The sequence below is a fragment of the Chinchilla lanigera genome, unplaced genomic scaffold (assembly GCF_000276665.1).
Source record: "Chinchilla lanigera isolate Chin_1 unplaced genomic scaffold, ChiLan1.0 scaffold00037, whole genome shotgun sequence".
Lineage (NCBI taxonomy): Eukaryota > Metazoa > Chordata > Mammalia > Rodentia > Chinchillidae > Chinchilla > Chinchilla lanigera.
The window spans coordinates 29,376-56,021 of record NW_004955438.1 but is presented as its reverse complement, the minus strand read 5'-3'; the positions used below and the strand labels follow the sequence as shown (position 1 = coordinate 56,021).

The following is a 26,646-nucleotide window of genomic DNA, read 5'->3' as shown; positions in this document are numbered from 1 at the left end:
TGGGGGGGTAGTGGGATAGGGGACCTACCCTAGTTCTTAGAAAGTGACCAACTCAGACCCAAGTCCTGTTGCTGGGGGGGGTCATACATGTGTTTTGCCTTCTTCAAGTTGCTCTTGGGAAAAGACATAGAAACTCAGGCTGAGAAGGGCAACGAGATCGGAGCGCAAACTTCCCCTCACCGGTCTGGGAAATGGGCTCCAGCCAGTTGCTGACTTTGCGCTCGCTGGCGCACCTCTGAGGAGCCCTCGGCGGGGAGGGAGGCGGCGAACATCTGGAGGACAGCGCCGCGCCGGGGGCCAGGCAAGGGAGAGGTGCGCTCGCTCGGATGCACTGAGGCCGAGACGAGGGCGACCCCCCAAGGCGCCCAGTTTGCTTTCCTCGCTCTCTCCCCTCCCCTAGCCCCCGGCCGGGCCCTCCCGCCTCCCCGCTCCCGGCCGCCGAGCCTCCTTCACTGGCGGCCAGGCCTCGCCAGAGGGCACCCTCGATCTTCCGGAAAACGCCATTTTTCGCAGCCCCTGGAGCGGCTCCAAGCTCCAGCCAGCATCCCGCCGACTCCGGGCTTGTCAATGAAGAACCGCGGCCAGGATCGCCGCGGCGCCGAGTCCCACCCTCCAGCCCCGCTCGCAGGCTGGGCGTCGCCCCGACCGAGGATGGCACCGCCGTCCTGGGGGACCCTGTCGGGTGCCCGGCCGGAGCGGGGGTGACCTGGGACGGGACCGGGAAGGACAGAGCGCGGCCGAACGGCGCGGACTGACAGCTGGCTGGAGCGGAGGGGCCGGGGCAGCGGGCGGGCGGGCGGGAGGGGGCTCGCCGAGTAACTTTCCAGAAAAACAGCCAACGTGTAGCCGGAGTGACTCCAAGAGGGGAAAAAAGTTCAGTTACCACGTCGAATGAGAGGGCTCGCAAAGTATTTTTCAAACGGGCTCGGCTTTTCCTGTGCCTGTTTAAAACATTAAAAATCGTGCAGCAAAAGAGGCTGCGTGCGCTGGTCCCTCCCTCGCTCCCTCCCCCACCCCAGGCCCGAGACGTCATGGGAGGGAGGTATAAAATTTCAGCAGGGAAATAGAGAAAGCAGTGTGTGTGCATGTGTGTGTGTGAGAGAGGGAGAGCAGCGAGAAGGAGAGAAAGGGAGGGAAGCAGAGAGCCAAGTTCAAGGCAAGGAGCGAGAGAGGCAGAGCTAGGAGAAGACACGCATGGGAACGAAGGAATAACCGCTTTCCGGAGCAGGCTGCAGTGAACTGGCTTCTATTTTCTTTTCCTTTTGGTTTTTTAAAAAACGAAGCAAGGGATAGAAGCCATGGCCGAGGGAGAAGACAAGCTGAGGCGCTGGTGACCGTGGGCGTTCGAGTGGATTATTGGGGCCCTTCTCCAGAGGCCTGGCCTGCCTGCGCTCCAGTTGCACATAACCCCACATCCCAGCCAATGAAGACGGGAGGCAGCGTGAACAAAGTCATTTAGAAACCCCTGAGGAAGTGTAAACAAAAGGGAAAGCATGAATGGAGTGCCCGAGAGACAAGTGTGTCCTGTACTGCCCCCACCTTTAGCCAGGCCAGCAGCTGCCCAGACCTGCCTCTCCCCACCTACTCACTGGTGATTCGATTTTTTTAAAAAAGCTTTTTTCCTTTTCTTTTCCATTCTCTTTTTTTATTCTCCTTCAGGGCAAGGCGAGGATTTTGATTTTGGGACCTAGCCATGGTCCTTCTGCACCTTCTTTAAAATACCCACTTTCTCCCCATTGCCAAACGGTGTTTGGCAATATCAGATATCTGCTCTATTTATTTTTACCTAAGGAGAAACTCCAGCTCCCTTTCCACTCCCAGCTGCCTGGCCACCCCTCCCAGCCCTCTGCTTGCCCTCCACCTGGGCTGCTGGGAGTCAGAGCCCAGCAAAACCTGTTTAGACACATGGACAAGAATCCCAGCACTACAAGGCACACAGTCTGCTTCTTCGTCCTCAGGGCTGCCAGCGCTTCCTGGAAGTCCTGAAGCTCTCGCCGTGCAGTGAGTTCATGCACCCTGTTGCCAAGCCTCAGTCTTTGGGATCTGGGGAGGCTGCCTGGTTTTTCTCCCTCTTTCTGCACGTCTGCCGGGGTCTCCTCCTCGCCAAGACTCACCGCCCCCTGGCCTCTCTTCCCGGCTTGCACATGAAGATGCACTTGCAAAGGGCTCTGGTGGTCCTGGCCCTGCTGAACCTTGCCACGGTCAGCCTCTCTCTGTCCACTTGCACCACCTTGGACTTTGGCCACATCAAGAAGAAGAGGGTGGAAGCCATTAGGGGACAGATCTTGAGCAAGCTCAGACTCACCAGCCCCCCTGAGCCATCGGTGATGACCCACGTCCCCTATCAAGTCTTAGCCCTGTATAACAGCACCCGGGAGCTGCTGGAAGAGATGCAAGGGGAGAAGGAGGAAGGCTGCACTCAGGAAAACACCGAATCAGAGTACTATGCCAAAGAGATCCATAAGTTCGACATGATCCAGGGGCTGGCGGAGCACAGTAAGTCCAAATGCTCATGGGTGTCTATTTTGGAGGGATGGACCGGACTAGGGAGCTCTGGAAGGGGGCCTGGCAGTGGCCACGCAGTGGGGTGCCCAAGGACTCACTAGCGCGTGGCTCCAGAGGTAGGATGCAAAGTCAGGCCTGGCTAGGTGGGTGGGGAAGGAGACAGAGCCTCCCTGGGCTCTTCTGGAGCCAAGCATTGTGCTGAACTCACATCACATCCTTGACTGATTTTAATTTGGATTACACTGTGCTGCCCGAGGAAACATATGTGTTCTCACACATGCCACCGTGTGAGTGACTGTAAGCATATGGATGCCATCAAGGGGCAAGCCAGCTCTCTCCCAGGAGCCCTTACAACTTGGAGTCGGGACACTGTGGTCTTTGCTCCGCTCTTCACAGCTCATTGTGACATGTCCCCTATTTCAATTTTTCCAGCCCTTAGAAAGCAGAGTACCTGTCCCAAATTAATGTGTCGGAAGCATTCGGGGGGCAGAGCAAGGGGCAGCTTCTTGGTGCTTGGGCCCTTCACTGGAACCCACACACGTGTCCCTTGTGAGCTGGAGGAGAGAGTATGCACATGTGTGCACATGGACCCGGGGTGTAGGGCAGTGTGGGCTCCTGTGCTGAACAGTAGGCGGATTCCTGTGCACAAAATGGGGCCTCCTAGGCCAGTGGTTGCGGGACAGCGGGGTTGTAGCCCGGGTGTGCAGAGGAGGGCTGGGGCCCGTCTGGCTGCGTGTCACAGGAGTGGTGGGAGGGATGGCCGTGGGGCAGCGGGGATGTGTGTCTGGTAGGGAGTGTGACTTCCCAGGGGGCTCCCGTCTGTGCGGAGGAGCTGGGAAGCTTCTGAGTGAGACGTCTGTGTATGTTTGTACACGTGTGGAAGTCATGTGTGTTTACTGAACGGGGATTTTAGAAACCTCAATACAAGAGAGAGAAATTTGGCAGATGCTGAGAAACTGACAGCCCAGGAAAAAGGAATGTGAGCCACTTGCGGGCCAGGCTTTGGGAGCAGCTCCGTTTGTTTTTCCTACCAGCAGGTGTCCCCACCGCCCTGGCTACCTTGACCAGGCCCACCTCGGAGGTAGGTTTTGGGCAGTGCCAGTGAGGGTGAGAGGATGGGATGGAGCCCACGGGGTGAGGGGTGAATAGCAGGGGTCGAAAGGAAAAGAAACAAGAGTGGGTACCAATGAGTGGACAGCTCTGGATAAAGGTGCAAAAGGCCTCATTTGGAGCTGGTCCGGCAAGGAGGAGCATCCTATGGTTACTGGCGAGGGGTTCCCACTGCGCTTCCTGTGGCTGCTTGGAGCGCCCTTCCTTAGGATGTGGCTACTAGGGGGTGGAGGCTGGAGGCTGAGGCTGAGCTAGGTAGAGTTCCCTGCCCTGGGTCCTCTGGGTAGGGCTGGCTCAGGATCTGCCAGGGGCCTGCAATTCCCAGAGGTACTCAGCAGCTGGGTGGCTGGACCCTCAGTTCCCTGGTTATCCACCAAGGCAGGTAACCAAGACAGGTGTAGCCACAAACGTCAGAAGAGAATGGAAATCTGAGGTCAGCAGGAGAAGTCTAAAGAAACTCCAGGGCAAGAGAGCAAGACTTGGACTTTTGTGGCCTGGGTCAGGAGGAGTTCAAGGGAAAAGGGATGGTGAGTCACAAGGGCCCACCCCCTGGAATCCTCAGCTGAGAATGCATGAGCCACATAGGTGCCAGGCCATTCAGGTGTGTGTGAACTTTGATTTTTGTGCAAGGATTTGGGACATAAAGGCAGATGGCCTTGAGAAGAGCCAGAATAGGGCTCCACAGATGCCAGGCAACTTCCAGGCTGCAACACCAAGACCTCATGACTGCCACACCTGGGGAGGCCATGGGGCTGCAGAGCAGGATGCTGGCCTGAGCCAACTCAGCACAGTGAGCAGGAGCCTGCTCAGGATGCTGAGGAATAGCCAGTGCCTGATGAGACAAAGAAAGGCCACAGATGTTCACAGGTGCATGTAGGAAACAGGACCAGACCTCCGTTGGAGGTGACACAGAGGTTGAACAGATGTGAACCTGGACCTGTTCCACAGCTGGTCAAGCGCTGGGCTGGCCCCAGATGCACAAGGTACACTAATTATAAAGAAGGCAGTGGGCCCACCAGATGCTATGCCAGAAGAGCCATCATCAGAGGCGTGTAAGGGAGGCAAGCCTATTCTTAACTCCTGGGGGCAGATGGGGTGGCTCTGGGACTGTGGGATGGCACTGGCAGCATCTCAATGCCAGAGCTTCTGCTGGGGGAGGCAGGATAACAGGATGACTTTCCCTTTTACATTTCATCTCTCTTAGCCACCTCCCTACCCATTGGATGGCCCACTCAGAAAGAAGTGACAGTAAGAGATGGGACAGGGCAACAGGGGTGAAAAGTGAAAGAAACAATAATTTCTAGTGGTATGGGAGAAAGGGCACCCCATTGAGAGCAGAGAGGAGGACCCATTGTCTGATTCTGTGCTGTTGTAGATCCTCATAGCTCCCTACTTTATAGGTGAGGAGACTGAGATATGGATCAGTGAAATAATTTGTGCAAAAAGAGCAGGGGCTCTAACCTAGACCTGATGCAGAATGCATTCTGTTAAGCACCATGGCACTTGTGAAATACACATTTTCAGACCACCTTTCACCTGTAGGCTCCAACAGAACTTTGATTTATGGCTCAAATGAATCCTATGTTGACCCTAACAGGGGACAGGATATATTGCCTTAGAAACTCAGATGGCAGGTTGCATAGGGATAACTGGATTTGTTCTTAGCACTTTCTGTTTTTTTGTTTTTGTTTTTTTTTTTTTTACCAGGAGATTTATCCTGCCACAGATATTCTCCCAAATTCACCGAAAGGGTTTTCTTTATTTAATGAAGAATTTTAAGCCAGTTAAGTAGCCATGCAAATGTTGCTTCTTTGCATCTCAGTTTCCTCATCTGTAATGTTAGAGATAATCTCTAAACTCTTTTTCACCTGGAAGAATTCTATAATTACATCTGGGATGACCTAGTCTCTGCTGGGGTATACAGACAAGGCTCTGTAATCCTTTTATAATACTGTAGGATTTTGTGATGGGAAGTGAGTAAGACTTTGCCTGACCCGCATGGCAGGAGTAGACAGCCTTTTTATTTCCTTGGTCATCCATCTTACCAAGATATCATCAGCGTAGGTGTTGTTTTAGCTTCTGGCTTAGAATTATCTATGTCTGGTGGAAGACTCATGCTTTTAGCAAAGGGCAGTAGAAAGACAACCAGCCCTCTTAGAATTCTTGAGCAAAGAGAAAACTTGGTATTTTAGCCTTTCTTTCCTGGCTGCTGACTGCAGAGTTTGCAACTAAAAGACATTTCATATTGAACAGCTCATGTACCCCAAGTGGCAGTGCTTTGCCCCCAGCAGGATAGCAGTTCTCCAAGTGTGGATTCCCTCCTCTCACCTCTCCCTTACAGAATCAGAATCTCTGGGGGTAGGGTTCTTGGGAATCTTGTTTTTAACAAGCTTAAGACTCACCCTCACTTAAGAGCCAGGGCAAAGCTCTTTCTTAGACGAGTTGCAAACAGAGGTGACTACAGAGAGCAGGCCAGTGATGTAAGTCATCATGAAAGAAATCCTTGGCCCAGGCACCATGATAAAGTGAATGGTACACTTGCCCTTGGGGTCATGGAGAAAATAGATGTGTGTCCCAGGAAGAGGGCAAGGACCTGGGACCCAGTGACCTGTTGAAAGAGACAGCCACTACTCAGCTCTTATTGATTTTTGCATTCAGAAATGCAGTACCAGCTGTACCAGGGTCTTACTGCTTCCCAGAAAAGCAGAAAATCTGGATATTCCTGTGAAATCTCCTAATTCTTAACAAGGGCTTAAAATGTTTGTGGGCTTCTGGTTCAAAAGCTGTAAACATGCTGCATGGGCTAAACAGTACATCTAACTCACTTAAACGTGAATCCATTTGAAGTTGCAATCCATTAAAGCAGTGGTTTCTCAAACTTCTAGAACATCTGAAGCCATAGTATCCTTAGCAGAAAACTATAAACTGTGGTTTTCAACCCTGGTGCACATTACAGTCATCTAGAGAGCTTTTGTAAAATTGCTGCAGACCCACCCAGTGAGTCAGAATCACTGGAGAATGGGGCCAGACTTTACCTAGTTTTAAAGCTGTCCAGGTGGTTCTGCTGTATGGCCAGAGTAGAGAAGTGCAGCCACACTGGTACGTGTATTTCCTTCACTGAAACCCACAGAAGTGATGGTGTGTGAAAACATTTAAAAAGGTAGTTGACTAAACATGCTATTTCCTGCTTTTTTCATGAATTCACCAAATACATATTTTTGGCTTGCTTATTCTTTACTTGCTCCCTAAAGCAAAACAGAGAACATGGCATCTATCAGTATCTGTGTTTCTGTGCAATGGAAAAAACTAGTTGTAATTTAATTTGTAAAAGCAGTACCCATAGTCCAGCTCTTAACAGTGCTCATGTTCTGCAGAAGTACAGTTTAAGAATCACTGAATAGACTGGCTTTTAGCTCTTTGGCCTCAAGGCACAGGTTGGACCTCGAGACCTATTTGGAAGATTCCTACCACATTTTGTTGATGAAACCATCCCACTACTGGATGATCTCCCAGGTTTCCTCCAACTTCTAGAGTCCCTTCTTCAGTAAGTGGGGTATGACCAGAAGACTTAGGCACAAATCCCACTTGTACAACCTACTTAGCTGAGTGACCTTGGGAAAGTCATTTAACTTTTTTGATGTTCAGTTTCCTTATTTGTAGAATGATTGATTTTATACATTCTCAAGGATTGTTATAAGGTCTGGTGAGTTAATAAATGTTCTAAGAAAATATAAGGTAGTGCTATTTTATATTGCTTAAATAAGCAATGTGTTCTAATTCATTCCACAAATTATTTAAAATATCATTATTATTTGGCAGGCTTAATTGTCAAGGAGATCATATGGGCATTTTTTTGTTTCTCTCCCAGGTAGTTTTTCTCTTTTTTAATAAGTAATGATTACATCTGAGCTTTGCTTGCTAATGCCAGTTGGCTTGCATCAGGTAACTCATGAGTGACCCTGGCAAGACCCTTCTGGATATGAATTTCTTCATCAGAAGAAGGTCCCCCTCAGGACAACTCTGAATGTCCTTTCTAACTCTGTTGGACATCTATAGATCCCAGAGGTAGAAAAAGACTCTTCCCATCTCCTCCTTAAAATCTCCTTAAAATTCTCACCAAGAAGAGTCCATCTTGGCGCACGTAGGTATATGACTGACAGGTTGGAAGGAACCGAGGATGATGGTCATTAGGTTGTCCTGAGCACTTGCTTAGCCTTTTCCACATCTCCTAGTTTCCCACTGCCTCTGGCTGTCCTCAAGGGCAGGTGTCATTTTCTGCCCCTAACTTACCATTTATTCTGTCTTACAGACAGTGACTGGAGCTGCTAGTATAACTGAAACCAGATGGATGAAAGTTCCTTCCAGACCCAACTGTCAGTCCTTGTGAGGGTCATCAGTCCAACTAACTGATTAGTCCAGATTTATTAACTTGTAAACTTGCACATTAAACCACTATCACCAGGGGCTGGGGATTTAGCTCACCGGCAAAGCGCCTGCCTGGCAAGCGCAAGGTCATGAGTTCGGTTCCCGGTACCGGAGAAAAACCAAAAAAAAAAAAAAAAAAAAAAAAAACCACTATCACCAGGTCTGAGGGGTGTAGTTCAGTGGGAGAATGCATGCTTAGCATGTCTGAGGCCCTGTGTTCCATCTCCAGCACCAAAAGAAGAAAAGAAAATGTTATCCCTGATTCCTTTCTCTGGTTCTCTCTAAAATGGCTTAGAGAATAGTTGGCATTATTTCTTCTTTGAGGACCAGTTATTAATCAGGGCTTCATTAGCGACATTCACACATTTGTTTTCCTAACATCTGTTCCACTAATTTTCTAGGAACCAGTGGCAGGCCCACCAGATGGCAATTTCCAAAAACACTCACTCATCCTTTCCTAAAGATCAGGAGTGCATTTGCTTGTTCCCAGCCTCTGATCCACCCGCCTTGTCTGTGACTTCCTAAACCACCCTTCGGGGTGATTATGAGCTCATTCCAGCCATGTCCATTGTGTGTGGAATCTGGGTCCTTGAGCTTGAATTTCAAGTTTGGGCCATCATTACCATTTGTGTAGAAAGATTTTTTCTGGGTGTTAGTGCAGCACAGACCTTAAGGTCATAAAGTATACGGAGACAAAATGGAGTCTTTCCCTCTCCTTTATCTGGGTCAGAAGGGTGGGAAATGCATGTGTTGCCTTCTGTCTGGCAGGGTGACAGAGACTGGCAGAGCACATGCTGTCAAGGACAGAGACCCTTAAAGAGAAAGGAGCCAAGCGGTTCAACCCGCTAAGTTCAAAGAAACAACTGTTTTTCTGCCGGGTTCAATATATGGGCTATTTAACATACAAGCCCGCTTCCTCAGGTTTAAACCACAGTGTGGACTCTGTTACTGCGCTGCTCAAACTTCTTCCATGGCTCTCCACTACTCATGGGACAACATTCAACTCCCTCTAGCTGGGCGTGGTGGAACACACCTATAACCCCAGCTGCTTAGGAGGCTGAGGCAAGAGGAGCGCAAGTTCAAGGTCACCCTGGACAACTTAATGAGACTCTGTATCAAAATAAAAAATGAACAGGGCTGGGGATAGAGCTCAGTGCTAGAGTAGCCCTGGGTTCAGTCTCTAGCACCCCCAAATCTAACCCCTCTGACAGTGTCTCCCTACATGCAGTCCCAGTCTACCACTTTGACCTTGTCTCATTCAATGGCAGCTTATAGCTTTGGGTCTCTCTTCCTTTCTCATATTTCCTCTCCTCTGTGCCTTTACCCCCAGAGGGTGTCCACATAAAGTTTGTCTCCTCTCCACCCCCACACCGAGTCCTCCTGCAGGGCCTGGCTCCATCAGTCACCCCTTCGGCACAGTGCCCCCTACTGTCCCTCCTGTTATTTCCTGCAGCCACTCTTCTGCATCCCTTTCTCTGCTCCTGTAATTGGGGTCCATGCATTAATGACCCCCCACCGTGGTGTACCCATTTTTTTTGCTTCTCAGTGTTAGCTCTATGTTTTACACAATGTTTGCTCTATATGTGTTCAATGAGTGCCTGTCTGAAAGAACAAGCACATGAATGAATCTTATTTTTTAAGAATCTATTTTTCTAAAAGAGTAGAAAAAGCAGACTGGAGAGTTTAGCAGATGTGGGATATGAAGGCATGGGAAGGAGGGGCAATTATGCATGGCCAGTTTTAGCGCCGTGTCCTGGGGCTTTCCCTGCTTCTTGCTCAAGCCAGTGTGTGACTCTAGGGTCACCAAGGAGCTTCCTTCTATGGCCACCTTTAGTTCTGAGGCCGCAAGCCTCTAGGGAGGTCACAGTTCGAACCTCAGCTGCCTGGTTATGTGTCTGTTGGCAGCATGTGTTCCTGTGGGTCTCATTCACACTATACCTCTTCCACTTTTTGTACCCTAGATGAACTGGCTGTCTGCCCTAAAGGAATTACCTCCAAGATTTTCCGCTTCAACGTGTCCTCAGTGGAGAAAAATAGAACCAACTTGTTCCGGGCAGAATTCCGGGTCTTGCGGGTGCCCAACCCCAGCTCCAAGCGCACTGAGCAGAGGATTGAGCTCTTCCAGGTACCCCTCCCGAGGCTGAGCCCTCAGGCCAGAAGCCAGCTCCTTGACCATTCTCAGACTCCACTGAGCATGGAGCTTGGCAGATGTGGGCTTGAGCTCTTCCCTTCTCTGAGCCTTAGTTTCCATACTTGTCTGTCATTAAGAAGATTGAGAATTACCAAAGGTGTGTAAAGGTCATGACATTCAGAACCTTTCCTTCCCACTGCGCTGCTAACCCGTCCTCCTGCCTTGTGAGCTGTCCTGTAACATATGCTGTGCCCTGACCTCCATACTTACTGCATTCTCTGCCCTGTAGATTCTCCGGCCAGATGAGCACATCGCCAAACAGCGCTATATCGGTGGCAAGAATCTGCCCACACGGGGCACCGCCGAGTGGCTCTCTTTTGATGTCACTGACACTGTGCGTGAGTGGCTGTTGCGAAGAGGTAGGTGGACCCTTAGGGTGAGCGTTTTGGGAGGAAAGTCAGGTCCTTTGTCCTTCACAAGAGGGAACAGGGTAGAATTAGGGGAGTCATAGCTCAAAGTTTCTATATATTCTCCATTCATTCACTCAACTAATATTCAATGCTTGTTCTAAGTCAGGCTGTGAGTATTCAGCAGTGAAGAAGACAAGTGAAATTCCAGATCTTCTTCTGGGCTTTCATTTTGGTGGGAGAGACACATAATGAGCAGGTAAACATATTGTTGGATTTCAGAGAAAGATAAGTGCAATGAAAAAATAAAGGGTAGTGTGATAATGACTGGTTGGATCCAACACTGGATGCTCAGGGAAGGTCTCTACAAGGGAGGGAATTCCTGCACTGAGATCTGAGTGATAAGAAGGAGCCTGCTTTTGGAGGCCAAGTTGAAGGTCAGGATAAAGGACATCCTAAGCAAAGGAAACAGTGAAGCCCAGGTGTGTGGGGAAACCAGCTTGATTTGTTCCAGCAGCTGCAGACAGACGGGTGTACTGGAGCATAGTAGGCTGAGTCTGTATGCTTTAGGACCTGTCAGTCCATGGCAAGGCCTTAGGACTTCTTCCAAGTGTGATGAGAAGCCAGGGAATGTATGAGCAGAATGCAGATGTGGGTGAGATGATTTGGTGGACACCTTTAAAAGACTCATCTGGTTGCCATGAGGTCAAGGAAAGAGGCAGAAAAACCAGGCAGAGACCAGTACAGCAGTGCAAATGAAAGCAGTAGGGGCTTAGACCTAGGACAGTAGCCGTGGTGATTACAAAGGTTTGGAGGTAGAGCCCACAGGGCAGTTTCATTAGGAGAGGCGTATGAAGCACAAGAGCAGACTTCCAAATTTTTGGATTGAGTATCCAGGTCGTGTCATGGATTAGAATAGGGAGGACGGGAAGGATAACATGTTCTATTTTGGCCAGTTAAGTTGGAAAGGTATGAGAATCATTCCACTAAAACTGTCCAATAGGTATATAAAGCTATACATGTCCTGGCTGGGCACAGTGGCACACGTATGATCCCAGCTACTTGGGAGGCTGAGGCAGAAAGATTATAAATTCCAGTCTATCCTGGACAAGTTAGAAAGACCCTGTCTCAAAATTAAAAAGGACTGGGAATGTAGCTCAGTAGTAGAGGGCCCTGGGTTCTATCCCTAGTGCTGTAAATAAAAATGGATATATCCCAGAAATCTTACCCATTCACTTTGTCTCCTTATCTGAAAACAGGTAATGGTCCTGCCCCTGAAAACCTCACAGAACTCTTAAGAGGGTCAAGTATATTTGAGAGAATTTCATGGCTTTCAACATGTTTTGTAAGAGTACACATGTTTTTATTATGTCTGATAAGGAAGCCTAGGTGATGTCTGCTAAGGTGCATTTAGGTGAACTGACCAAGGTCACCCACCCTGGACAAGAACACGAGTTCACAGGTCTCATGATATCATACTTGGTTGGTACTGCTTGTTGTGACTGCTAGGTGGGTGTGGGCTGCATATGGTGGTCTCATCTGTCCTTTCTCTACATCTTATGAAGTGTTTTCTACTATCAACAGCTGCTACCAAACCACAACCCATCCACATAATGGTAGCCAGAATCCCTGGGCCCAGAGACCCCTCCATCTCCTTGGGGTTTTTGGAAACTAGGAGTTAAAGCTCAAAGGCACAGATCACAAACCACTTAGCCTACATAGTGTTTTAAATTTAACCAGTGGTCAAATTTTTTTTTTAATTAGGAGATTTCACATAAAGCATAGACTTATTTCTTGAAACCCTGGAAGACTTCCTTGCAACAATCCACCAGAGATGAGTCATGGGCACCCCTTGAGATGGGGTGTGCATTCTTCAGTGCCCAGAGTCCTTACTGTTGCTAGGTGTTCCCCAAGGGCAAGGTTGCCTGTTCCTATTGAGCGTTGTTGGGGTACAGTTTGCTCACTGACGTGACCTGCCTGGCCTCTGCAAGCATCTGAGTTTGCCAGCCCTATTGAAGGGGCCTTCTGTGGTGGCTAAGTTAGCAAATGGTGGACTGGAGATCCTGCCCTTGTCCTCCTACTAATCTTGAAGCAAAGCCTGGGAGAAGCTACGTGGCTCTGCCAACAGCAGCTCTGTTGGGAACTCTGACTCAGGCGGCGCTCTGCTCAGAGCTGGCATGACTGCAGGAAGGAGGGGCTGGGAAAATTAGTCTCTTTTTGCTTCCCTGTCTGATTTTGATCATCTCCACCTGGATTTCTTTGAAGCCCTGGGCACTTGGAGTTCTTATTTTCACAGCTGCAGAGCTCAATGAGAACTTTGCATTGAGAATGATTTCCATCTCTCTTGAGACATCAAAAAAAGATAATTTTGTAATAAAACCTATGGGTCCTCCACCCATCACCTGTATTGCTGCCAGTTTTGAGGTTGGTTCTTCACTGAAACCTTCAGTCCCCATTTAGGTAGGTTCTGCTCCCCTCCCCCATGCCCCATCCATCCCCAAAATTATAGCACAGGCCTTTCTTCATGGAGTGTGTTCAGTCTCCTAAAAAGATTGCAAATGAACTCTAAATTGGAGCCATTGGTGGTATGGATTAGTGTGGAACTTAGTCACATCTGTGATTTTGGGTTCATCCAGCAAGCATCTGAGTCTATGTGCTACCGGATACCCAAGTTGCATTCTGGAAGGAGCCTTCTCTACAGTGGAGGACTTGGGTCCTCAGACCCTTGTACTATTACTTCTACATCTGCAGCTTCCCAGTATGTGGAGGCAGGCTGGGCAGGAAAGTTGCCAAGCACCTTGGACTAGGACAGATGGGACACAAGAAAGTACAACCATTTTGCATGCTGGTGAATGTGTGGGCACCTTCCTTGGTGCTCCCTGTTACCCACTCTTTGCTCCTCCTTGTCTCTAACAGTTAAGAGTGTGAGATCTGGCACTGGGCTGTGTTTGAATCCTGGAACTACTCCTTGCTGATTGGAGACCTTGGGCAGCTCATTTTATTTCCCTCAGTGTTCTCATCTGTACAGTGGGGTAAAAATGGTTTTCTCTTTGTAGGATTATTGTAGAGATTGAATAAGTTCATTCCTGTAAAGCCTTAGAGAGTGTTTGATAGGCAGTGATGCTCAACAGGTGGTGGCCCTTGTTGCCATCGTCGCCAAACCCTCTACCTAGATAGAGCCTGTTGGCCAAGCCACCATCTCATGCTGACCACCTGTACCTCAACCCTTATTCTCCCCAACATGTCTTGTGCACTTTGGCTTTCTAACTCAGCGATTCATGGAGTTCACCCTGTCCTGGTCTCCCTCAGTCCATCTTGGCTCACCTTGAAGAGGAAGTGCGTTGTGTGGTTCTGTAGCCCATGTCAGCTACTCTGGCTCCTTCTTTTACCTTCCTTAAGGCAAGAAGACATTTCTGTTCATCTCTAGCTGGGGCTCTGTTTCTTGTTTTAGTAACCTGCTTCCCCTACTAGGCTAACCTTCTAGAACAGAGATCTTTAAGCTTAGCAGGCATCTGTGTCCCAGAGCTTGCCCTGAAATGGTGCAAAACATTTTGGTTAGGCTGTGAAGCTTATAGAAGAGAGCTAGTTGTTGACCAGTAGGACTGGGATGGCCAGGAACACCTAATGGTGCCTCGAATCACTGAGCCTATATCATTCTGCAGCTGAGCCAGGCTGCACTGTGGGGTTTTCCCTGATACCAGATTTCAGGAAGACTCCAATTTGGCCCCAAGGCGAGGTGATCACACACAGCGAGGGTGGCCACAGAAAGCGGTAAGTCAGTTTGCTGTGATGCTAACACTGAAGCAGAAGTGTCCGGCCTCCACGACCTCTCCCACATCTGGCCACAGATGGCTACTGCCTCAGGCTCAACAGAGCTGCGCTAATGAGCCTCACGCGCCAGAACCAACTTGGTGCTCATCCTGCCTGGTTCTCCCTGTACAGAACTACCTGATTCAGTGAAAACTTTTCATTTACTTCCACTTCACTGAAGCCTGTTTACCAGTTTTCTTGCTTCTTTGATTTTGGTTGCCAAAACACATGATCCCAAATCAGAAAAAGGGCTAGAGTTGGTATTTTGCACTAGAATGTCAGTCACCAAACCCTAGTACCTCTGGGGTTCCTCATGCTCATTCTCTCTGAGGTCATGTCATCTAGGTCTTTGGCCATGGCTCTCTGTCATTGCCTTTGGCCTGTTCTCTAATTTTGCAGCTGTCTTCCCAAGCTGTTCATCTTGGTGAGCCATCCACAGTACTGACTTCCCCATCATGGTGAACAAAGGTTTTCAAAGAAGAAACCTCCAAGAAATTTTTACCTAATTAAATCCTTGCTCCCAAGGGACAGTATGGCCCAGCATAACCATGACTTTCATCTTAACCACTCTTTCTATACCCACAAACATAGCTCTGGAAGAAGTGCTGGGTAATTCCACTTAGATTGAGTCTCCTTATTTGCAGAGACTTTGGAGAATTTGCCTCTAGTACTGATTCCTGAATTTTAATCCTATTGCTCAGCCTTCCACTGTACAGCCCTTTGAATCTGTGGCCTTGGGTCACTTTTCCTCTGTTCTGAAGTTCTTCAGTTACTCCCCTTCCCTAATCCTTCCAGTCCCTGTCTCTCCCCCTCACCTTCTTCAGCATGTTGGCTTAAGTGTCTCCTCTCCCAACAAACAGTTGGGGTATTTTTTCCCCTTCCTGTTTCTTGTCCTTTTGTACCCAGTAGATAAGCCACAATTTTCTCTTAATATTATCCTTTGGAAATGGATGATTATTTCCATTTCTTTCATGATGCCCAATATTTACACCCCCTTTTGCTTGTTCATAATGTAACAGAGATCTGTGGAATGTGGGAACAGGTGTCTGGAGCTTCTCTCTGGGCTTTGGAAGTGCTTTCTGTCTTCTGTGAGCCTCAGGATAACTCAGTGCCTGTGAGTGCCTAGGGGAGCAGGGTAATGGCACGCTATCCCATCACACAATGTGTTCTTCTCATCAATACTCGGTTCTGTTTTGCAGAGTCCAATTTAGGTCTGGAAATCAGCATCCACTGTCCATGTCACACCTTTCAGCCCAATGGAGATATCCTGGAAAACATTCAAGAGGTGATGGAAATCAAATTCAAAGGTAAAAAAAAAAAAAAAAGAATGAATGTGCTTGATAGGACTGGGAGGGGCCAACGGGACAGGGCAGAACAGAAGACCCCTACCAGACCCTAGAAAAGGAGCCAGTCTCTTTTGCAGAGATGGCTGTTTTGTACTTGAGTAATTCTGCTTTGGGTCAAAACAATGAGCAAAACTTTCATCCTATAGAGAATACAGTAGCATCTGGAAGACTGCATGATACTGGCAAGAGTGTGAAATCACATAGGTCAACTATTCAGAGCTCACTGAAATAAGGATGGAAGTATTTCTTTCACAGGATGGTGAAAGTAAATGAGATCACAGCACCTGAAATGCTCAACATCTAAGAGTTTTCTTCCCTGGCCTCCCCAAAAACTAACTTTGATGGCCCTAAACATGAGTGCCCTGACTGGGGAGGTTTGCCCATGTTGTTGGGCCCAGCTGAGCGTCCCTCAGACATCGTCTGGGTTTGGATGATTGCTTCAGGGCTTAGGATATTTGAGCACAGGTGTCTGTGTAGAGATGGTGAAGTAGTTGAGAGTCATTTCTGGGTTTCCAATATGAACTCAGCCTTGACCCCCTCTGGAGTTGATGGAGGCTCTCTTTTCCTTTCCTATTCTGGATAACTGAGAGGCACCAGAGCAGAGGCTGCCCTGGGAAAACGAATAGTTCCCCCTCGGTTCTTGGGCCTAGACAGTCCTCTTTACTGGCATGGGCTCAGTTTCAGGTCCCTTTTTAAAATTGTTGTCAGCTGTGGATACAACATCCTAATCACAAAACCTTTGAGCACACATTTGAGAAATGCAAATTAAAACAACACTGAGATTCCATCTCACTCCTGACAGGATGGCTGTCATCAAGAAATCAACCAATAACAAATGCTGACGAGGCTGTGGAGAAAAAGGAACCCTTCTCCACTGTTGGTGGGAGTATAAATTGGTGAAACCACTATGGAAATCAGTATGGGGATTCCTCAGAAAAACTAAAATTAGAGGTTTCATTAGACCCAGCTGTTCTCCTTTAGGTATCTTCCCAGTGATGTGCGCACACCCACATTTATAGCAGCACAATTTATAATAGCTAAATCTTGGAAACAGCCTCTATGCCCATCAAAAGGTAAATGGACAAAGAAAATGTGGTACTTATATGCAGTGGGGCAGTATTCTGCCATAAAGGATAAATTTGAGTCATTTGTGGGAAAATGGAGGCACCTCATGACCATAATTTTAAGTAAAATAAATTGGACACAAGTTTAAATACTGCATTGTTTCTCTTGTGTGAGAAACCCAAAGGGTAAATGAGGAGCATAATGGAGGACAGATATTGGGAAGTAGGAAGAACATGTTCAAGTGGGAAGGGGAACAATGGAGCGGGGATGGGGAGGAAGGGAAAAGGAGAAAAAAAGAATGAAATGAAAAAAGAGTGGAAGGAAACAAAGCTTTTGTAAATGGGGAGGGGAAGAAGGGTTGAAGGGCGGGGAAAGGACGGAGAAAAAAGGAATTAAGATATTTTACATACAGGTACAAATTCCCTATGATGAATGTGATCAATATGTATGATAAATATGTACTAACAAAAAAATAAGGTTAAAAAAACTTTGAGTACAGAACTTCAGAGTCCTCACCTGTAGGCCAGGGTAAGGTGAAACCTTCCTACCGTTGTAAACACGTCCGTGATTCTTAGAGATGTTCAGGGAAGGGAACTTGAGATCCAGCTCTCCCATTATCTTCCAGACCAAGTGACCCTTTCTGAGATCCAGGCCCCACCCTCAGGAGCTAAGTGAATTTTACTTTTCACATTCCTGTCCCAGTCAGGGTGACCAGCAGCTGGCCACTGTCCTTCACAAACTAGATCTCCAGTTTAGCTGAGACTCTTTCTAAGTTAGCCTTCCATATTTTTAGATGATATTGGTTCAAATGGAGTTGAGCCTTCTTCCCAGAGCTTGTTTGCTGTTTTTGTTTTTTAATGAAAGAGTTGCTCTTTTTATTTATTTGTTTGTTTGTTTGTTTTTTGAGACAGGGTCTCACTATGCAGTTCAGGCTTGCCTTGAACTCACTATGTAGCTCAGGTTGGCCTCAAACTCATGCCAGTCCTCTTGCCTCAGCCTCCTGAGTGCTTGGGTTACAGGCATGTGCCACCACACCTGGCTTGTTTGGTATTTATCATGTTTTATTATCTCATCTGAACTTGACAGTGAAGACTCTCTCTGAACTTAAGCATGGTGTAAATGTTAACAGTTATTCAGGGTCCTGTTTCTCTGGCTACTATTCAGGCCATCATAAGCTGTGTTGCCTTATATGATGAGTAGGTCATCACTATATTGATGAATTCTGATTATAAGAGGGAACTCACACCCCAAGCTTCTAAGTCACAGAATCTGAACTGATACTCCAAAGGTGTGTGTTAGGTGCCTGCCTAGTGAGAGGGATGCTCCAGGGCTCCATGAGGACTCCTAGGAAGCATCTTGGGCAGGGTATTCTGCCCTTCAGAAGATTCTTATACAGAAGTCGTGAAGGGATCTGAACATGGGCATTTTGCATGGCATCTTTATGGTGATCACTGCGTTCCATTGATACTGAGTCCTCCTCCCAATCCTCCCCATCCTGCAATGGGACATTAGAACCCAGCTGCACTCTCCCCACCCCCAATTCCTTCCTGGCAGACTGTGCTTCCCCTATTCCGGGGATGGTCTGGGATGAGGATGTGGTCTCCTACAGCTCTACTTTCCTTAGATAGGAGGTTGTTGCCTTCCCTCCCTTCTGCAGGGGTGGACAATGAGGATGACCATGGCCGTGGAGACCTGGGACGCCTTAAGAAGCAGAAGGATCACCACAACCCTCATCTAATCCTAATGATGATTCCCCCACACCGGCTTGACAACCCTGGCCAAGGGGGTCAGAGAAAGAAGCGGGCCCTGGACACCAACTACTGCTTCCGGTGAGCCTGGGCCCTTGGGGACCAAGATCTACCATGAACCTCTCATGCATAGGCCCCACACTTAAAATGTATCTCATTGAGGGTCCCTGAGACTGTTCAGAAACTTCTCCAGAAAAGAAGATTGGAAATCTATTACAGACTTCTTCCTGTTCTTCTGAAGCCCACCCCTGTAAGGCCCTGGATGAAGTAATGAGGGGAAGTGTGAGGAGGAGAATGTTGTCGTGGTTTGGGTTGGGGATGCTTGGCTGAAGCCTCCCCATGGTGCTCATGTTTTAAGTACATGTAGAGTGCATTTATGTTGGGGAGAGATTAATGTGGGAGTTTCCACTGAAGAAGTGCTCAGTTCCCTATGAAGACTTCAAGGATACTACTGAAAGGGGAGGGGGAATGGGCAGCTTCCATTTACAGGGAAATCTGAAGAGAAATTAACAAACAAATTCAGAAACAAACAAACAAATACACAGAGATTAGAAAGATACAGCTTCTTTTTTTAAAAGGAATTTAACTGCTCATGTACAGGGAGGGATGAAGAGGCCAGCATATCAACTACTGAAAAGTAGAAACTGATCACATCCAGGAGAGGGTCCATAGGATAAGGTGCTTTAAGAATTGGGAGCAAGTTCACCATGGATATAAGAAAGAGATAGACTTTGAGCAGAGCCTTTGACGATGGTGAGATTTGGGCATGTAGGGACCTGGAAGGGGGAAACTCTGTGGGTAAAGAAAGGAGTTGGAGGGGTCAGCTTGGATGGAGACAATGTGAACTGGGGACAGTTTAGACCTGGAAACTACATCCTCTGAAGGACAACTTAATAGGGATGTTGAGCTTGGAGAAGAGAAGGTACGGGAGATGCAGTGAAGTTTCCACCAACTGTCTGAAAGCTGGCATGGAGATCTGCTCTGAGGGTCTATCTATGAGGAATGAATGCTCTTGACTGCAAGCAATAGCCATGTCAGCCACAGGGAGGTTCTTTTCCATGAGAGGCCTGTGGCACCAGGCTCAGGATTGGTCTGGCTGCTTAACTATGCCATTGAGGACACAGGTTTTCCCCTTTCCAGTCTACCATGCTTGGTATGTTGGCTTTTTGTCCTCATGCTTATGGTCAAGATGATTGGTAGAGCTCCAGGTATCTTGTCCATAATTAAAACAAGAAGGAGGGAAGGGGAAGAGCCAGCAGTCTTCCTTTTGCACATCTTACTTTTATAAATAATCAGGTCTTTGCCAGAACTTGCCCTCACCCCTTGCATGGTTTGCCTATGTCTGAGATCCATCATGGTTAGGTTACATGAGCATCCTTGCCTGCAAAGGAGGCCAGGAGGATGAGTATCTGGTATTTAGACTCCAGTGGGAGGTGGCAAGGGAAAAGGGAATTAGGAATGATTACTAAATAGAAAACCTGCAGATGGTCTGCCATGGTTCACTCTTAGAACACACAAGAAGCTGGATATGGGCCATATGGTAGCTGCCTTTGGAAGCAGTAACCTCTAGGTCTCAGCACAGACCTACTAAAGCAGAGGCTAAAATGCCCACTGGGAAAGAGATATTGCCAAATGGATTTCTGCAGGCAGCAATGAGAACTGAGGGCCTAATCTAGGTGACCTGGGATCATGGTTCTAATAGAAGGCTATGCCTTGTTTTGACTAAATGGCCTCAGAATGTAGTCTGAGCAGTCATCTGTATGCAAACTCCTAAGTTTAGATCTCTTCTTCTGGTTTGGTATGTGGAGCACTTTATGTCTCCATTTTGTTTGTGATGTAAAAAGAGACAGGGCACCTTTATCTCTTCACTCCTTCCATGCAGCATTTGTGTCTAGCATATCCTTGGGATATTCACGTTTAACACAGGAAAATCCCTGCGCCTGAATCCGAGCTTCTACTGATGAGGGCCACCTTCTGTGGGGCACAAAGTACTCAAAGGGGAAGTCTGCAGGCACTTGAACAGTCTCATTTATTGGTGGTTTCTTTTTAGGCTGATTTCCTATAAATGCTTTTTGTCGTAGCAACTTGGAGGAGAACTGCTGTGTGCGTCCCCTCTACATTGACTTCCGACAGGATCTGGGCTGGAAATGGGTCCACGAACCTAAGGGCTACTATGCCAACTTCTGCTCAGGCCCCTGCCCGTACCTCCGAAGTGCAGACACGACTCACAGCACGGTACAGAGAGGGGCACCTTGGCGGGGCTGACCAGGCAGTTGTGAAACAGAGTGAATGAAGGATTGCATATTGAATGAGTGTGGCAAGCCGGGTTTAATAAAAATTCCTCTAACAATAAGGTGCTGACTTTGGCACCCTGGTTAGAACCAGGTCACATCCCGTCCTTTAAAGTTGCTGCCACAGAGGGTGGGGGTAGAACTCATGCTTAGCATGTACGAGATCCTGGGTGTGATCCTCAGCACTGAAAAAAATTCCTCTCATGGTTTCAAGCAGACTTTTTATTTGCTTTGTTTAAAGCAAATGGAAGTTCGTTACCTGTCACACGGCACCATGTCACAGACGTACACACACAGTTGGCAAGGACTGTTGGCGTAGGATTTCCACCACTAGCTGAGGAAGTCGGACAACCGCAGCCTCTTAAATGTACAAAGGTTGTCCTGAGAGACAGTGTATAGCACGCAGGAGAAGCTAATATGCAACACTGGGAAGAGAGTGTGTCTTTCCCCAAAGGAGGGGGAAACAGGGCCGTGGAGCGCAGCGCATGTTTCCTTATGTTCTTTATCGCTGCCTCCTGTCTGGAACCCTACCCTTTATAAGTGGCCCAAGGCAAGGAGCAGTAAGCACATTTTCACCAAAGTGGTAAGTTACAGCAAGGAAGCCAGTACAAGAGTGTTTTCCTTGCAGCCAAGGTTTTCCTCATCAACCGAAAACTTCCCCATGCTTTAGATGCTTAAACCAATAACCCTCAGACAAGCACACATGTGCACCCTGCCACAGTGCATGAACACAACCGGCCTCCCTCCTCCTGCCCACTTGGTCTCTAAGCAGCCTCCAGACTTGCAGTGCTCCTCAGCTGCAGGCCTGAGCTTGGCTTTTCCGCATCTAATCCTGTGTTCCCTATCCCAGGTGCTGGGACTGTATAACACCCTGAATCCGGAAGCGTCTGCCTCACCTTGCTGTGTGCCCCAGGACTTGGAGCCCCTGACCATTCTGTACTATGTCGGGAGGACCCCAAAGGTGGAGCAGCTCTCCAACATGGTGGTGAAGTCATGTAAGTGTAGCTGAGGCCTGCGTGTGTGCGACGGAGGAGGGAGAACCGCCACCATCCGACTGACAGCTCATCGAGAAGCCAATGTGACAGACGTAATTTAGAGGCCTGGGGCCTTCAACCCTTGGCTCCCAGTATGGCCAAGATGGAGGCTTCCTTCTGGAACATTTCCCTTTCTTGCTGGCTCTGAGAATCACTGTGGTAAAGAAAGTGTGGGTTGGTAGGGGAAGGTGAACTCTTCAGAACACAGGTTTCCTGTGGTACAGACAGAGGTGGTGGAGATGGAGGAAGAGGGATGGCTAGTTGACATGGCATGTGGCAATGGGACTTGGGCTACCTTTGGGAGGAGGAAGGGCTGAGGATGGCCGGATCAGGGCCAGGCTGGAAGACACTTTGGATCTGAGGTCAGCTTTGTGCATTGCTGTGCCACATCTGCCCTAAGGAACTGGGATGACATCTTATGAGGCAAGCATTTTTCTTCAGATAGGTTACCAAGACAAAGTCCCAGAATTGTATTTTGCACTACCTGGGATTAAGGACAAATCTGTTACTTTTGCAACCTGTGCCCTCTCCATCAATCAGCATCATGGGTTGTTACAGGAAATGTAATGTAGTTCCTGGGCTAGCAACTATATTGGACCCCATGGAGAGCAGAAATCAGAAGCCAAGGATGGGAATTAACCCTCTCCTGTTCGCCCTCTGGGTCCCTCCTCTTGCCTTCTTCCCTGATCACATATCGCCTTGGACATCTGGCTAGACACCTTCCAGGTCAGGGTGTGCACATTTGGATTTTGGTCCATGCAGCCTCAGGGCATCGGGGGTTCCTTCCCGCCTACCCCCCAAGACCCTGTGTTCAGTTGGCGCTCCTGAAAGCAGGTGCTACATATGTGGTACTGGGTGGGGGGATGATGACTTGGCCCCAGGCATGGAGACTGAGGTATAAGACAAGTACAAATATTACTCTCAAAATCTTTGTATAAATAAATATTTTTGGGGAATTATGGATGATTTCATCTTCTGGAAGGCTGTTTCTAGAACAGTAAAAGCCTAACTCTAAGGTGTATGTCTGACTTTATACATATCCTTAATTACTCTTTTCTTAAATCCTTTAGTGTCTACTAATGAGAAGCAACTGGAATCTGACAGAGAATCCCCCAAATGTCAAACACATGCTTTAGCGTGAATGTGCAGGCAGCGGGCACTGTGCAGCTCTCTGCCCCAAGGAGTCTGCACTGTTGTTTGTGTGCCTTTCCTTCCTGCAGTGTATTCTTTCGAGACACACAGAAACAGTGGCTGATCTGCAGAGGTTATGTGAATTCGACCTCCAGATCACGGTGGGATGTGAACCTTTGCATATGGAAATGTGGTTTGTACACCATATCTTAAATGACCATCATCAGCTTTGCAAATCTCATCTCAGCCTCAAGTAGGTTGAGCATTACAGAAGCTATGGCAAATGACCTCAGAATATGAGGCTAATTCTGTTACCAGGTTGATCCTAAATTTGCCAACCAGAAGCCCTTTTCAGACCCTGGGCCTCCTTGATAGCAGTACCCCAGAGAAAAGCACAAGCCCATATGCTCTACTGAGGTCACAGATCCAGAGTGATACAGAATTCTGTCCACCGGAAGCAGCCATCCACAGTGAGGGAGCAGGATGTGAGGAGCTAGCAGCTCCTGAAAGACGCCTGTCTCAGTGACTTGCATTAGCTGTGGTGAAAAGGTCTGTCTGAAGCTACCATTTGCTGTTTGAAGGGTGTGAAGGAGATGCTCGTGCCTGTGTATGGTCAGTATGTGAGCACCTTGCTCCTTCTGGAGTTCTTCAAGACTGAACTCCGGAGTTTGGTTACTGAGACAATTTTCCCTGCTTTGTGCATGTCCCAGCCAATTCTAAATGCTCCCCTTTGTTTTCATCCTGTGGATGTCCAGTTACTTCCACTGACCTTCTAGGGACCCTGTCCTTGCCCTAAAATCCTGACTGTGGGAGTGCACTTTGTCTTACCCCAGGAACCACTGGTGGGGGTCAGAGTCAGCCATGGCTGTCGCTACCCCAAGTGTCACACTCTGTTCACCTCAGCTCTAGAGCTGTCTTTTGGACCAGGACAGGATCCAGGTTGCCTAAGAATGGCATTTTGAGAAGGAGCATATTACATCTGACATTATCAGCCCTTTTTTAAGGCTTCAATAAATAGGAGGAAAATAATCTTCCTAGCTCTAGACTAAATCTCCCTTTTATCGACTTTCATAAAACATCAGCCTGTGGTTCATCCTAATAAAATAAGGCAGCTACATGTGTTTGTTCAAATATCCCAGAGAAAACGAAACACATGGTAGTTGCAAATGTTTTTATGTGAATGTGATGCTCCTGCATTAAAAACAGTGGATACAAATCTGGGCAGCAGTCTGGAGCCCAGCCTCGCCAGTCCATATATCACTTGTGACACTGACACGTGAATCATCACCTGTCTCCAAAAAAAATACACACTGGTTTTGTGGGAAGGTAGAGGGACACTGGAGGGAGAGATCTGGTTGGTACACAGTGAATGAAGTAAGAAATCAGCCTGAGGATTTAGTTCTGATTGTTTACCCTGGACAATTCTGAGCACTGCAGCTGCTCTCTGAGTTCCGTTACTAGGTTCATCTTACCCCTTTCCACAAGTCATATGATGAGTTCCTCCAACTGAGTTATCTCCCAGTACTGGGTGTCAGCAGGGGACTTGGAGGACTAATTTGTTTCCTACCCAACCCACAACCAAGTGGGAAAACAGTTAAGATGGTCCTCAGATGACTACCTAGAAGTCCCAGGAATGCACAGAATCTATTTTGCCTTCTCTCCTACAGCCTGGACAAGCAAACAGTGCTCCAACATTCACTTTGTGTTCATTCACTAAAAAGGCAGTGACTTCCCTTTCACTGACTTTCTGGGTACCATTTTTCTCTTTGGGTTTCAACACTGAGCCTCTAGGACCTTGTAATAGCAGTCCCACTGGATTCTGCCTCACTAACCTCTCAGAGGAGCTCAGTCAATCCTTCAGTGGGCTCTGGGCCCAGCTTGCAACCTTTCCTCCAGCAGAAGCCAGAGCTCGGACCTGCGAAAGGTGAGGAAGCGGGAGCACAGTCAGGTGGGGACAGTCAGGGCTGGGCTTCGTGGTCTTCATGGACTGTTCAGGGAGGCACCCCTTGCCGGGACAGACAGACAGATGCCCATGGAGCACTTGAGGACCCTGCTGCTGGGAGCCTCCTGTGGGTGGGTGGAGACTTCCCAGGTGTGGGAGCTGCTGCACCATCTGCTCACACACAACTTCTTGGTAACTCACATTTCTAAAATGAAGTTTAAAAAATTGTTCAGGAATGAAATCAGATGAAAAGTTGGTTCCATTTCAGCCTTGCTTGTGAATCTGATTATTGGGAAGTAAGTAAAAATGGGGAAAAAAATGGAATGACTTTATTCACTTTAGAAATCAGTAATTTACCTGGCTCCTGTCAGCAGCCCGGCCGGCTGTGCCTCCTGCTCTGGGGAACTGTGAGCCGTGCCCCTCCCCCAAGGCCCCTTCGAAGGGAAGAACAGCTATGGTGGGTGATGCTGGGGGGATTTTAAGTGTACAAAGAAAACTTAATACTGCAGTATGGAAAAGAAGAAGCACAATGCAAATAGTCAAAGAGCCTCTTTTATATCATCTCTGTGCAGCAGCAGGAAAGGGACAGAGAGACCTACGAAGGTTGGGGCAGGGAGGGAAGGTAAAGATACGTGAACTCGCCAGGGCAGAAATGCATCAGCTAAGTGTCCTGCTGGCAAGTTTCTTCCAAAGCCGGGGGATCTGTTTTCCTGTTGTCTCGGTGAAAGTTTGACTTGGCTGATGGCAACCATCCACTGCCACTTCTGCTTGAAGGCTTTGGGGACTCTGAGGCAGAAAAAAAATACTATGGCCTCCTGCAGGCTGGTGAGCGGCCCTCAGTTGCATGCGGGCAGCGGTAAGCGGGTTCCTCCTCCACAAATGGCTCATCTGTCAGTGTGAATGGGATCTGGAAAAGAGAAAGGGACCCTCTAAGTGACAGAGAGGAGAATGTGGGGTTTTACTGCTTCACAGCAATGTCTGTTTTATTTATCGCCCTTGGAAAATGAACAAGTAGTGGTCCCAATAAATGAACTTCATCTTGAAGTACGAAACTTTTAATTTTAACCACTTTTACTGGAAATCATCTTAAAACATTTATGTTCTGTGACTCTGCTTTTTGGGGGGTAGTTTTCTTTTTCGTGGATAAAAACACTTCTTTCAATTTCTTTATTAATTTTATTTTACTGTTTTTATTTTAAAGAAAGCAGTAAATGAGACACAAACAAAAAATAGAACAACAGCAGCATACCAGTATCACAAACATAAACAAACCAAAGCAGGAACATTTAAAGTGATACAGGGTTGCAAGACAAAGTAATATGAATCAACAGTAGTTGTTATATTACAAATCACTATCCTCAGATTACCAGATGTAAGAATGCAAGATTGTTTAAACCATTACAGAGAATAAGAAAATAATTATTAGATAAAACATTAGAGAGAATACCGAGTTTCACTAGACAAGATGGTAGGAATTCACCATGGTAATTCCATTCCATATTACCAGACACAAGCATGCAAAACTGATCAAACATAAACAATTTTAAGCATTAACTATTCCTTTCAATATACCATCAGACATCAGCAATACAGTTATTGAAGCTATTCATATATATATTTATATATATATATGAATATATATATTTATATATATATGAATATATATATTTATATATATATGAATATATATATTTATATATA

At 47.5% G+C, this 26,646-nt stretch overlaps 1 protein-coding gene across 1 annotated transcript; it reads left to right on the top strand.

The window, feature by feature from the left end:
• The first annotated feature begins 841 nt into the window (after positions 1–841).
• Positions 842–22,893, top strand: Tgfb3 (transforming growth factor, beta 3). The gene is made up of 7 exons (XM_005390146.2): positions 842–2,496; positions 10,002–10,165; positions 10,461–10,590; positions 15,588–15,695; positions 18,457–18,628; positions 20,629–20,782; positions 21,689–22,893. Exons 1-7 carry the CDS (start codon positions 2,010–2,012, stop codon positions 21,845–21,847), a joined length of 1,374 nt encoding a protein of 457 aa, XP_005390203.1. The 5' UTR covers positions 842–2,009; the 3' UTR covers positions 21,848–22,893.
• The last annotated feature ends 3,753 nt before the right edge of the window (positions 22,894–26,646 follow it).